The sequence below is a fragment of the Antrostomus carolinensis genome, unplaced genomic scaffold (assembly GCF_000700745.2).
Source record: "Antrostomus carolinensis isolate BGI_N321 unplaced genomic scaffold, ASM70074v2 scaffold28658, whole genome shotgun sequence".
NCBI lineage: Eukaryota > Metazoa > Chordata > Aves > Caprimulgiformes > Caprimulgidae > Antrostomus > Antrostomus carolinensis.
In genome coordinates, this window is record NW_010331390.1 from 27,130 (window position 1) to 40,615 (window position 13,486).

General features: G+C 36.8%; 1 protein-coding gene across 1 annotated transcript in view; it reads right to left on the reverse strand.

The window, feature by feature from the left end:
* Nucleotides 1–533: 533 nt before the first annotated feature.
* Nucleotides 534–13,486, reverse strand: part of NHLRC2 (NHL repeat containing 2) — a 28,328-nt gene continuing 15,375 nt past the window's right edge. Inside the window, exons 6-11 of the mRNA XM_010173208.1 lie at nucleotides 6,421–6,520; nucleotides 5,724–5,955; nucleotides 5,151–5,273; nucleotides 3,864–4,073; nucleotides 2,762–2,987; nucleotides 534–799 (exon numbers count right to left, since the gene is read on the reverse strand). Of these exons, the coding sequence (XP_010171510.1) occupies nucleotides 534–799; nucleotides 2,762–2,987; nucleotides 3,864–4,073; nucleotides 5,151–5,273; nucleotides 5,724–5,955; nucleotides 6,421–6,520 (1,157 nt within the window). The remainder of the gene's footprint in view (nucleotides 800–2,761; nucleotides 2,988–3,863; nucleotides 4,074–5,150; nucleotides 5,274–5,723; nucleotides 5,956–6,420; nucleotides 6,521–13,486) is intronic.

The window sequence follows — 13,486 nt, forward strand, 5'->3', positions numbered from 1 at the left end:
ATGTATTTTCAAAATACATGTGTCATAAATGCCAACGCAGAAAAATAAGTAAGATACTTCTTTTACAGCCTGGGGAAAGAAACTATTGGTTTTGACATTCTATTAAAATTTAATAAGTGCACAAAAGGAGTTTGTAACTGTTAGTCCAAAATGATCTAGTTATTCTAACAGTACGTACAGTGCAAAGAGCTTCTTACAGTAACATCACAAAGTAACACCAGCTCTTTCAAAAAGACTCTAAAAATTGTTGCTCATTGCTTAGAATGGCATACATCCAATATAGTCACAATTGGTAACAGAGTCTAGGGTATTACAATATTACTGCTGCCACTGTAATGAAAAGAAATGAGGTTGTGATGATAAATTTTCACGTTAAGCTGTAGGGAACTCAACTTCATTTTACCAAGTACATTATTTCTTAGCTTTGTCATAAGCTCCGGGAAAATGAAAAACAGAGAAGAGTTATTTATTCACATTTTCTCCTACAGAAATGGTGGCTAGTAAAATAAAGCATGAAATCAGCTGGCTTTGGGTTAGTTGGTTAAAAATGTGTGCATCAGTTCAACTTGAGTCAAGCTGCCTTGGTTTGTACTCGCTATCTGTAAAGGCTGACTGAATGAGACTCCTTTCATCATACAGGCACTGCTACCTTTGCTGCAATAATAGAGGCACGCTTTGATAGCCAGGATAGCTTCAGCTGACACACAGCTCCTGGGTAACTGAAAGGGAATGATAGTTTGACAGGAAACATCCTTTATTTCTCCAGACAGACACTGTCCTTGAAGCAACCAGGTATTATCTGTAAAAGAACAACAAGCTTTATCATTAGGATATTTGAGACCATGTTTGGAACCTACAGAAATCACTAATTTTACCCATAGGACAAGATGGACTTTCTTTCCACACACAATATTAGGGGAAATTTCGTTCCTGATTTTTCCAGTCATGGGCAAAAAAAAAAAAGGAAAAGTAATTTACCAGTGTTTATTCAGCAGTCATTTAAAGATTGAGAGATCCACAGCTTTGCTTCAGAACTATAGGTACATATACAGTACATCTTATTTAAATGCAATGGATCTGCAATTTGTACTATATGCTCTTGAGAGGATATTAAAATTTATTCTGAGATATGTAAGCAAAACTCCTTAAATTAATGGACTACTATACATTTGTATCAGAGGTCTAACACTCCAGCTAAGATATCTGCCATAAACCTGCAGGTAAATTACGGTATTTGGAAACAGAATTTCTGGTTTTACAGGTGGGTTGCTACAATTTAGCAATGTTTGGGCTGACTGTTAGAACAGAACTGCACAATAAATGTACCCAGCTCACTGCACTGTACTCTGGATTTTACTATAAGTGAGATGGATGAAGTGCTCTTTTTGGCATTTTTCAGAAAATACCTAAAAGTTGGCTCTAGAATTTATAAGGTGGAAATTTCTTGTTGAGTTTAGGGTTCTTATATTCTCCGATTTTACTAACCCTTGAAGCTATCACATATTACTTCAAGAATATTTGGAGATTCAGTAGGTCAAAAAGTGTGCCACTCTCCTGGAAATAGTCTATTTGTATTCCAAAAGCACAAACAGGGATGAGAAACTACTTTAAATCATGAGGCATATAAAGAAACTGCAGTGCCTCTACAGTATTTATAGATTGCTTTTAAAAGCAAAAATATGCAAATATGAATTATAACAAAATAGGTTCAAAGTAGTTAGATATAAATGTACCTCAAACACTTTTTGGGAGACAAAAGCAAAAAGAAGGAATCCCTATCAGGAATATGCTTCTGCTTCATGGTACACTTTCTCCCAGAAACAGATGATAGGGCTGGGATAAGCTGTTCACAGAGACAAGCGGAGAGGACAAGCACCTAAGGGTGATCAGTATCTCTGCAAGCCCTCACTGGCAGCTTGTTCCAAGAAAGTTCACAAAAAAATAATAATGCAGCATGTATTCATTCAAGGTGGTCTTTTTTTTTTAATCTTCACACCATAGCTGTTAAATCCATCGACTCTAAATATTTAAAAATGCATTGCATCACAAGGTCAAATGGGAACACAGGACTGCGAGGGACATTTTGATTCATCATACTGAGATCACTTGTATTGCAGGCATGTCATGATATAGGTCATGATTAGGTCGAGAAAGGTTCTCCTCCTCCTCTCCTCTGCCCTGGTGAAGCCACATCTGGAATATTGTGTCCAGTTCTGGGCCCCACAGTTCAAGAAGGACAGGGAACTGCTTGAGAGAGTCCAGCACAGAGCCTTGAAGATGATGGAGTGGAGCATCTCCCTTATGAGGAAAGGCTGAGGGAGCTGGGTCTCTTTAGCTTGGAAAAGAGGAGACTGAGGGGAGACCTCATTAATGTTTATAAATATGTTAAGGACGAATGTCAGGAGAATTGAGCCAGGCTCTTCTCAGTGATGCCCAATGGTAGGACAAGGGGCAGTGGGTGTGAGCTGGAACACAGGAGGTTCCGCTTAAACTTCCAAAGAAACTTCTTTACAGTGAGGGTGACGGAGCCCTGGGACAGGCTGCCCAGGGAGGTTGTGGAGTCTCCTTCTCTGGAGACATTAAAATCCGCCTGGACGCCTTCCTGTGTGATGTCATTTAGGTTCCTGCTCCGGCAGGGGGATTGGACTGGATGATCTTTCGAGGTCCCTTCCAATCCCTGACATTCTGTGATTCTGTGATATAACCCATTTTGTATCTTCCCTATTCCTGTTCAGCTGATAAAACAATACAGGCACTTTACCTTCTGCTGTGATAAACCAGGAATTGGGTGCTTCTTCATTCAGCTCTGAATCTGGAGGAAGAGTCAACTTTAATAAAAATTGAATTGGTTGGCCAGGAGCTACAGTTAGTGAAGGAAGTTGAACATTTGGTGCAGATTTAGGCAGTTTTGGAAGGTTTGATATTTTGTCCTTTTGCACAGGCAGGTTATCTGGAACATCACACACTTCTGGATTCAGGACAGGCAGCTATCAGTAGAAATCAAACAAAATATTTATTGGTATTGGTACTGAACACAAATAGGCTTTCAGAACACAATCACAGTTTCAAAGCTGACATGGACTAGGAAAACTAACACATGATAATATGGCTATTGGACTAAAAGTTTCTGACAGAATGCAACACTAGAGTGACAAGGAAAAAAGGAAGGACAATTATTTTTTAAAATGAGAAAGATAAAATTGATTAATCCAAATAAAAATAATATTTACTATTAAAATAATAAAATCCATAACTATTTCAGAGTATCCACTACTTAGAGTGCCCTTTAATTTAAAATTTTAACAGCTGTATTATATATGGAAATAGTAAGACACAGTGCCATTATAAGACAGACAGGAACACAAATTTGTTTTGCCTTTATGTTTATAAGCAAATACAACAGAGCTCAGTTATGACAGTGGTTCTGATTTGACAACTTGGAAGCCCACTGTGTATCCTGCTTTAAGTCACTGACCTCCCAAAATAATCTTATACAGTTTAATTACAGGACTTGGTAATAGATTTCAGCTTCCACTTGTTAGAAAGTCCTCATGAAATGCTTTTCATACTGAAAAACTGGGCTGTATTTTTTTTAATAACTTATGTTTCTGCATTATTCTTTTCTAGAGGATCATCACTTCCTGGTTGAATGCAGAAGGTGCCTTTCCAAAGGCTAAGGCTTTCAACAACTGTGCTAACAGGCAGTGATTATTTGCCAGGTCATCACAAAACATTCTGTGAATATAGCTACCATAACCAAAAAGTTTATTAGCTATATGATTTTTATACCACTTGCCAAAGTCTGTGATAGTAATTTATATCAAGAAACAGCACTATCAGCCTGTTTAATAAGTATTACTTGCCATGGAAAGAATTTTTGTTTCCAAATCCAGCACTTTAATCTGATGATTATTTGTGTCTGCAACATACATCAAGCGGCCATTGTCTTCAACACACAAACCTCCTGGTTCATTAAAAGCTGACTGTGTAAAGCTGGAACCAATAACATTGTTTGCTTCTCCTGTGCCTGCCAGGGTAGCACAATTCTTCATCTTGGGATCTACAACCTTAATCTAAGATAAACAGACACAAAAAAAATTTCTCTGAAAAAAAATCCACCAAGATTTAGAAGTTCTACATTATCTTATGTCGCACATTTTCAGAAGCCAGCACTAACTTTCAGTACCTTAGCTACCAAGTGTGTGTCCCAGAAGCTAAGTTATCATACTTTATGAAATGACATGTCCCATCTTCCCCCACCTCTCCATTCCCTGCTGGACTTTACTTCTTCATTTGGTCTTCACTCAGTGTTCCCTTTCATAATTTTGAAGGTACCTACCCCTCTGGTATAACTGTTTGCTGAATGGTTTGTCTTTCTCCTCTTTGTTGCCTTTCTGGAAACATTTTCAGAACAGTAAGAGCATAACAAAACTGCCAGGCTAACTTCTCTCTATATATCTTTTCTAAAAATAGATGAGTTTTGGTTTTTTTAAATAATACCAAAAAGTTTCTAATGTTTTATACAATACCCAAAATAAGATTTCATTTGCCACACACATTTCAATAAGCATTTAGTATTATATACTTTATTCTTATACAAATTACTTTTCTTTTAATGCATTTAATCAATGTAAAGTTAACAACCTTCTAGAAATGAAAACTTGTACAACATCACATAAGAACAATCACACAAAACAATCTCTCTTATCTCAGAGTTCTATGGAGGCAACCCACTTCTCAAAACTTGGGAGGTTTTTTTAAGGGAAAAGCAAGTCCTCTTGTTCTCTCAGTTTTATCAAACCTGCAGTATTCCTGACTAAGCACTCCCAGCTCTTTTGTTCTAATTCAGCATATTTGGGAAGATGTATGGAAAAGGTCTTTAGTCTGAACTGTAACTTGGCACTTTAAATTCACCTTCCCCAAGGGACCAGCATATCAACACAGCAGCATGTGACAGCAAAACAATGGTAAAGAGAAGGACCCATGAGGGAAGGAAGGAAAGAAGGAAAAAAAATAACCCACATAGGAACTTGCATCATTTGTTTCCTCAGCTTAACTGAATCAAGCACAGTTTTTGTATGTTCCTAAAATAATCCTTTGTGGCAGTAAAACCTACAAAGCCTGTATGCAACAAGCTACTATATGCTTACCTTATGATTATAGGAATCTGCCACATAGAGCAGTTTTCTTTTCTTGTCCCATGTTACTCCTAAGGGATGCTGCAGCTTTGCATTTATGCCTGCTCCATCCACATCACCGAAGGCAAACAAATTCTGAAAAAGTATTTTATTAAATTAATACATTTAATTATTCAATGTTGACATGAATTTAAATTATTGTAATTAAATGGAAATTCACTGACTTAAAAAAAAAAGGCAACTTCAAAACAAGGATACTGAAAACTAGAAAGTGTGGATGCTAACCATGGAAATAGAAACTCTCATATTTAGGTTATCAATATGAATCCAGCTGGCTTTAATGATCACACAATGCTGAATCAAGTTTGCTATTCCAAAAATAAGTGAAGTAATTTGTTATCTGAGGAGCAACGATCTGCACTACAACTTGAGCATCACAACTGGCATACATTTGCATTCCAAGCAGTGAAGTTAAGAAATTGATGGCCATGGAAACTGATTTACCCTCTCACCCCAAAAGTGGTTCCTCCAGGTCAGGCTTGAGGAATATTAGTAGGGCAGTGTGGGGAAGTTTGAAGTGATTACCAATGGATCTCTCTCTCCTCCTACAAGGTGCTTCACTGCTCCGTCTTTCAGAGAGATGGTTCGCACAGTGCTGCTCTCACTGTCCGCTACAAAGAGGCAGTTCCAGGGCTCCTCGGAAGCCAGAGCCAGGCCTGAAGGCTGTGCAAACCCTGCTTTGTGCGGGTACGCGTTGTTCCTGTTCTCTTCATTTCCACTCCCAGCAAATCGAAGGCAAACTCCTTTCTTTAAATCACTAAAGGAAAACAGTACCCAAGTTCAAAAATGAATTTGAAATACTTCAGACATTAGGCATAAACAGAAGCTACAGAACAAGCACTTCTAAGTTATAAAATCAACCGTACTGCAGCACAAGGAATTATTCACTGCCTTTGTGCTAACTTTTATTTCACCTTAGTATATCATTCATCACTAGATATTTCAGCAAATGCAATGAAAAGTAACATTCAATTATATGAATGTACCTTACTAAGTCATAGTTTTATAGCAAAAGTAGCATCTTTCATTTCATCTAATAGATGTGGGAAGAAGCAGGCAGACTTTAAAGGACACGTCTTTTAAGTTTGAACAGAAGCAGCAAGCTAAGTACAGTTGAGAAAAATTGGTTTTAGTTTAATTTGATTATCTCTCTCTTTGGGGTTTGAAAGCTGTTTATCAAGACAATCAGAAATTTCATGTATCTCTTATTGCAGTTGCTTACCTTCCCTTTGGTAGTTTTCCACTTTCCAACATCAGTGCCCATATCTGATGAGTGCCTGCCATTGCTATCCATAAAACATCATCTTCCTGGGTCCCTGAAACTTTAAAAAATAGATATATAAAAACAGATGGAAAAAAAACCAAAACACTTTGGGAATGTTTTATAAAACAAAGAAATCAACAAACCAAGCCTGCTGTCCCCGCTCACCTTTTTCCATGGGGAAGGAAAAAACCCCCCAAAACAACCAAAAAACCAGAGCAAGAGAAGGGGAGGGGGGGGGGGGAGAGAGAGAGAGAGAGAGAGAATGTATTTCATCTATGAAAAACTCTGCTATTTTAATTCTGTTCTCTTCCCAGGGATATAAAAATTGTGTTTTAATATCCCTACCTGATAAAGGCAATATTTCAAATGGGGTTTGGTCTTTGCAACATTCTGCTATTGGGTCCATGGTTCACCTGTTATTTTTAGATTCGTAGCAGCCAACAAATATGTATGTATCTTGACTCAGTATAGCTTTGGGGGGGTGGGGGACATGGTTTTGTGGTTGTTTTTGTTTGTTTGTTTACTATGCTAATGACAAAATTAGATATTCCAAAAACCTACTAGGAGTTGTTTACAGGTTTTGAGAGAAATAACTGTGACAGTATATACAGAGTACATGAAGTTTTTAAGGTAAGGGCAACTGATGCTTGCGTGATGTTTTACGCTCTGGAGAGCAACTGCTGTTTATTCAAACATTAGATGTGATGTGAGCAATTATTTATTTCCCTCTGCACTAACAAGCTGGTTTCCAAATTGTACATGTGGTATCACAAATGCAAGATGCAGATCTGCAGAATAGTGACCTTCTGATCAAGAAGTGTTCAGGTATGTGTCAAGCAACTAGTTTTTTCAACTCAAAGTATAAAACTACTATTCACCAATCCAAATCTATAAATTACACACAGCTTGCCCGGATAATACTTCTCAAATAAAATGATACAAATGGAAAGAGAAGAACATGAGTGCTCTATAGCTTTAAACATATCACATTACAGCATTAGAAAGAATGCATGAAGACAAGTTGTGAAAGACCATTAAAAATAAAACCAGCAATTCAAAACAAAACAAAATTTACTTAGCCTTTTCCGAAAATCTTAAGGAACAGCAAGTTGACATTTAAAAACTTCATTAAAATGGGGATACTGTTACCTTTCTAACACCACACTAGTCTATGCACAGTGTATACAACTGTCCCATCTACTCAGAGAGAACAGTAAAATGCTTTTCTAAATAAATGTATCACGCATTGGAATAACTATTAGTCAGTCAAAAGAAAAATGCCTTCAAATTGCTCGCAGAAACTTTTTATTCAGATGAACTTATAAAACACTATACATCTCATAGCTGTTCCTGCAAACAATCTAATGGATATCTCTCCCCCACCTCCATATTTTGGAGTTCCAAAATAAAAGCAATTACATGTACAATGCTTGCCAGCACTTTAAACCTAGTACAAATCCATCTTCCTCAGATTAAATTACCACCATTTCCCAAGCTCAGACCCTGCTGTTGTGGTTCTAATCCTAAACCTTTCCTACATTACACATTGCAAGAGGGGGAAAAAAGCACCTTTCTGTCTCCAGAATCAGTTTCCTTATACTGTGAGCCTTCTTCAGAGTAGTACTGGTATGATTTTAACACAGTTTATCTTCAGCCTTTTCTGTTTCTTGGATCAAGAAACAGGTTTCCAAGACTGTGATCAAAGGACTCTCTCCTGCACCTCCACGTGGGTTCCATATTTTGATGCAAACTAGAGCTTCAAGAATAAAAGTCAAACTTCCAAATCACCTAAAAGCTGAGTCACCAGAGATGTTCCCAAAGTAATGGCAATGTCAAAACCACCTCAATAAATTAAAAAAAAAAAAAAAGAGTACAGAATAACCTTTTATTAGAGCTTGTTTCTAAGAGATTTAAATTGAGAAAATGGCAGATGAACTAATTTCACTGCTTCCTATTTAGCACATGTTCAACTGCAGGACTTTATGTTTCCATGGTGCATGTCTTGCACTTTTCAGCTGCTACCATTCTGAGTGCAGCAGAATGAACAATGCTAAAATCACTGGTCAATTCAGAAAGTGAGCTTTTTATCTTGCTATGCCACACAGTTCATTCTGAGGGATCTCAAAAAGTGCTTTGTTAATTATTTAATATTCCCTTCATCCACCAATGAAATGAAGGAGTAAGACTAGAACTGAGCACTTCAGAAAAATCTCTCCCACTCTTCCCCTATCCAGTGCTCTAATTCCACCCACTGGAAACTCCCTTGTGACAGCTACACATTGAAAAGGTTTCTGACTCTAATTCTGCACACTGAAAGGTTTATCAAATATGAGACACAGGAGAAAAGTATCAATATTAATTTCAAATTATACTGAATACTTAAGATCAATGGAGAGAAGATCCTTTCTTCAGCTAGAGAACAAGACAGGAATAAGAGCTCCCTAACTGTCATAAATTTTAATGCAACATATATTTTCTCCTAGTTGGCAATTAGAACAAAGAGAATGGATGCAAGCATGGAAACAAAGCATCAGCATACTGAATAGTGGAAAATATGTCAGAACTTTAATAAAAACATTTATACAAAACCAGAAAAGTAAAAACAATGCCTATAGCTGCACAGCTGAGGTATTTTATCACACGATGGTCCAGACACTATAGAGTTTAATACTTTTAAGTTCTGAAACAAAAACCAGAAAAACCTCTTCTTTGAGGACAGAGCAGTTTCAGGACATGTCACCATCGTCATCCTTGTACTGTTCTCAGAGGAGAAGGGGACCAGGGAAAATCAGCATGCTAAAATTACAGTAATGCCATCATTATCATAACTCATTATCATCCTTGAATGGAAAGAATTTATTTTTAAATAATTATAAAACAACATAAAAGAACAAAGCAATTCTTTTACATTTATTCAATTAAGCACCACATTCCAACCTATCTTGAGCTGTTTTAAAAATCCAGTGTAGTTTCTCCTTATTAGGGTATGTGCTTTCTTATCTTTAGTGTTGCCTGTATCAAAGCAAAGTATGGCTTGCAAATGTCATATACTTCTGTTAAAAGATTCATTAGTAATGAACTAGAGCTCTGAATGCACTGGAATTCCATATTATGCAATGCTCCAGAGCTTTTCAAGTTCCCAAATCTGCCTCTGCTACATATCTGTGTTTTAAGAATTCACAGTCCTGTTTGTACACATACACAACTTTAAGCAGTTCAGTAATAGTGCTGAGAGTTAACTGTGAGTCAATCTGAACACACAGGAAACACTTCATTTTGTACCAGTCAACAGCAAAATCTGTTTGAAGAGATTCCATTCCCAGGACTACCCACAATTCCAGCTTCCCTGGCTGGGGACTGCATGCTTACTTCCAGTCTGAGAATTAAAAGCCTAGGAATCAAAGTTACATCTTGTGGCTGCCACTACTGACATTTCCTAAATAGACTGAAGTTCGAAAATATTATTCTTGTCTACTAATTTTATCTTTAAAACAAGAAATAGCAAGGAAGAAGTCTGTTGGTACACTCATACTCTGCAGAAAAACAAGAAGCAAAAAGGGGTATACAACACGTCCTCTGGTTTACAGACAGGCACTCTGCCTGTGTGCACACGTCAATCCGAGTCTCATCTTCACTTAAGTCAGTGAAAGTTTAGCAAATTAAATACAAACCTGACTAACAGAACAACTAGAGATCATTGTTGTTCTTCAGTGAGACAGTGGGAGCAAAGCCCTGAAGGTATGGATGCCTTGGATGCTTTAGCACTGTAAGTGTGGACTGTTACAAGTACACATCATCCTTTTTGGAGGAGTAAAAAATAATTTTCTTCTTTTTTTTTTTTTTCCTGTGCTGCCTGGCACTCTTTCAGGTGGTGTTGCATCATGCAACATTTTTTTCTAACTCAGGCCTTCTGATTGTAGTGGCAGTAAATACTCACAAAAAAAAAAATCCAAAGTTGAAATGCCAGTATTTGTTAACATTTAGATTATTCATGTGATTTACTCATTCCTATATAAGCAGAGCAAACACATACACTTGAGGGTACTTTGGCACCACAGTGTCCCCTGACCCCCAACACCCACATTCCATATTCGAAATCACTTTCAGCATCAAATGAGAACAGTTAAAAACTGTCTCATTCTGACCTCACCATGCCTGACCAAGTCTCTGTAAGATCTGTCTAGGATGTTTATTCCCAGCAGCTCCGCACCCGGAATTTGGTGTTAAAAACAGTATTTGATACCGGAACTAGTGTTTAGAAATCTGATTTGTAATTTTAACTTCATAAGCAGACATTTAATTCACAAAACAAGACTATAGACTGTGGAACAAAGAGAATCAGGAATCATTCCAGGTACAAGTATCATATTTTTTTTTTACAGAGGGCATTTCCAAGTCATGGACTAAGTTTGACATCTGTTAAGATGTTAACTCTGCTAATCCAAATGCTTCTTTTTACTGCAGAAAGTAATCATCATCATCATCCATTCTGTCAAAATGTAGAGGAGTCTAATTTACTAGAAAAGTAGTCTGTCAAAGCAGATTGTGTGGGATTACTGCTGGGTATTCAATCACAACTCCCATTACATCCTTATGTCAAGACTTTAGTCTTTGTATGTTTTTGTCAAAGGCACATTTGTACTAAAATACTAACATAAATACCTAATTTCTTGACCTGCTTCTACAGTGAACACATGAAATATTAATAACTGTTGTTACTATTACTATACAGCAATACCATAAACTCCTCAACCTCTTAGTTTTGGCTTGGAATTCTGTAATCAGAGCATTCAGTCAACAGTTTAACTGGGTTCCTGTAGAGAAAGTCTATCAGGCTGATTGCACAAAAAGATAATAGTTCTGAAAATTTATCCCTCCTCAGTTTTCTCTCAAATGCTTAAATGAAAAAAAAAAAAAAAGAAAAAAAAAAAGCCAGCTTAGGAGGAGGAAAGAAAGCTGATTAGACATGAAAGAACCCATACATGAAGTATGTCAGGACATGTGAAAACTTCAGTTAAATCTCTTTGTCCCTCTCTGTGATTCTGCCAACAGTATGAAGCTGGTTGACCCACTCAGACAATATGTGGATGAAAACAGTGTGCTTCAGAAGTCCTCCCAAAGCAAGCCTGAGTAACCTCCTGCTTCACTGTAGTCTTTCACTGCAGCTTCTTAATGTCATATTTCCCAAAAGACTTTTTCTCCTTAAACAGTTCTTACACAGGAATGAAACCCTATAATAAGTCTTCTACTTTACTTTAGCCCTATCTTTAATGAAGAAGTTGCTTATTCTTTAAAATTTCACATATTTTAAATAAAAAATAATTACCATCTGCGAGTAAATTTAGAATCTAGTTCAAGAAGAGAAGACAGACACTGATGTCTCGAACATGATCTTCTGTGGAACTGAACTTGTATGAGGTCAGATGCAGCCCAAAGCCGAATGGGGTATCTTTGAGTAGGAAACTGCTAGAGATAAGAAGGCCTTTTGCATTCCAAGTAAATCTACAGTGATACATTATGCAGTCATATCACATATGCAACATATGTTTAGAGTAATTCAAATTTTGAATTGTCCAGAAAAACAATTCCTACTTAAACCCTGATGATCACAACAGCAGCTCTTTTATTTTCAGGTATTACCAAGGAAAATTCCTCTCACAGGACCGTGAAGGCTACAGCCTCAATGCCAGAATGAGACTAGACTCTAAGGAAACAGAAAAGTGACAGGTAAAAGCATACTTTCAAGATACACACAGTTCAGACATGAAAGATAAACACAGTTCAGACATGAACAGTTCATACAGGGTCAAAACTTACCCTGGAAGTGCTAACTGCTTATTCCTGAAGCGATTATTGCTTTATTTTTTGTAAAATGAGCAATTCAGAAAAAGAAGTGTTTCTTCTGGAATGCAGTGGTACTAAATAATCTTCTAGCAGAAACATGAAGAGGAAAAAAAAAAAATCTTACATACTTTTGCCTTTTAAGGGCTATAAAAGTTGTACCAGTATGATAAGGTACTGTACTTTCATTTAAATAATATCTATGTAAAACCTAAATTGACGTAAAAATTTCCAGCTAGTTTACTGAAAGCATGGTCATTACTGTACTTGGGAGTTTCTAGAAATAGTTTACAATCATGAAATTTAAGACCAGATTTTGGAATGTGAAACACAGAGTTATGTCACCAAGCACAGGTCATTGTCCTGTCCCTTCCAGCAAGAATGCAGCTATCAAGAACATTTCATGCTCAGATCAACTGTGCATTTAAGTATCACTTGCTTTCAACACCCACTGAATAAAAATAGAAGGGGACAACAGAGAAAGCTAAAAAAGCACACAGTAATTTAATAATGCATTTTCAAGCTGCTGGCCCTCCCCTTGTATTTCCTGCATAATCTATGTCAATGCAAATTTCAGCACCAACTTGAACGAAGCCAGAATTTAATCCATGGAGTTCATTCAAGAATTTTAAAGGGGGAGGATAAAACACAAACTCAGTGGACACAACTAAAGAAATAAAGATGACAAGAAGAATACTGTCTGCCTGAATCCCAGCATGTGTTTTGACTCCATTAACTCCCCTATCTTAAAGAGAGACATTTGTGCCAACTTTTAAAATAGTATTTCACTTCACCTCTTTGCCTGAGACTTCAGCATCTGTATAAAATAAGGAAACAAAAGCCAATTATCTCATGGAAATACTCCAAAGATGCTTAAAAGCATGCTACTTAGTAGTATATGTTCTGAATATTAACTTATCTGTGCCCTCATACACTTTTTTCCCAGTGTTTTATTTTTAATTTCACAACAAACTATGCATTAAAATTTTAAAATGCAAACAATTAAGTGTTTTAGTTGATCAATACATACTCTAAGCTGTATGTAGGAGTATTGTCAAGAAATATGAATGATATAGAAAATAAATTTTCTCTTAAGAAGTAACCTTTCCCTTTGAGACTTTGAAAAAGGTCAGCATAAGCTGTTCAATACTATCTAGTGTAGTACATAAACAGCTTAAACATT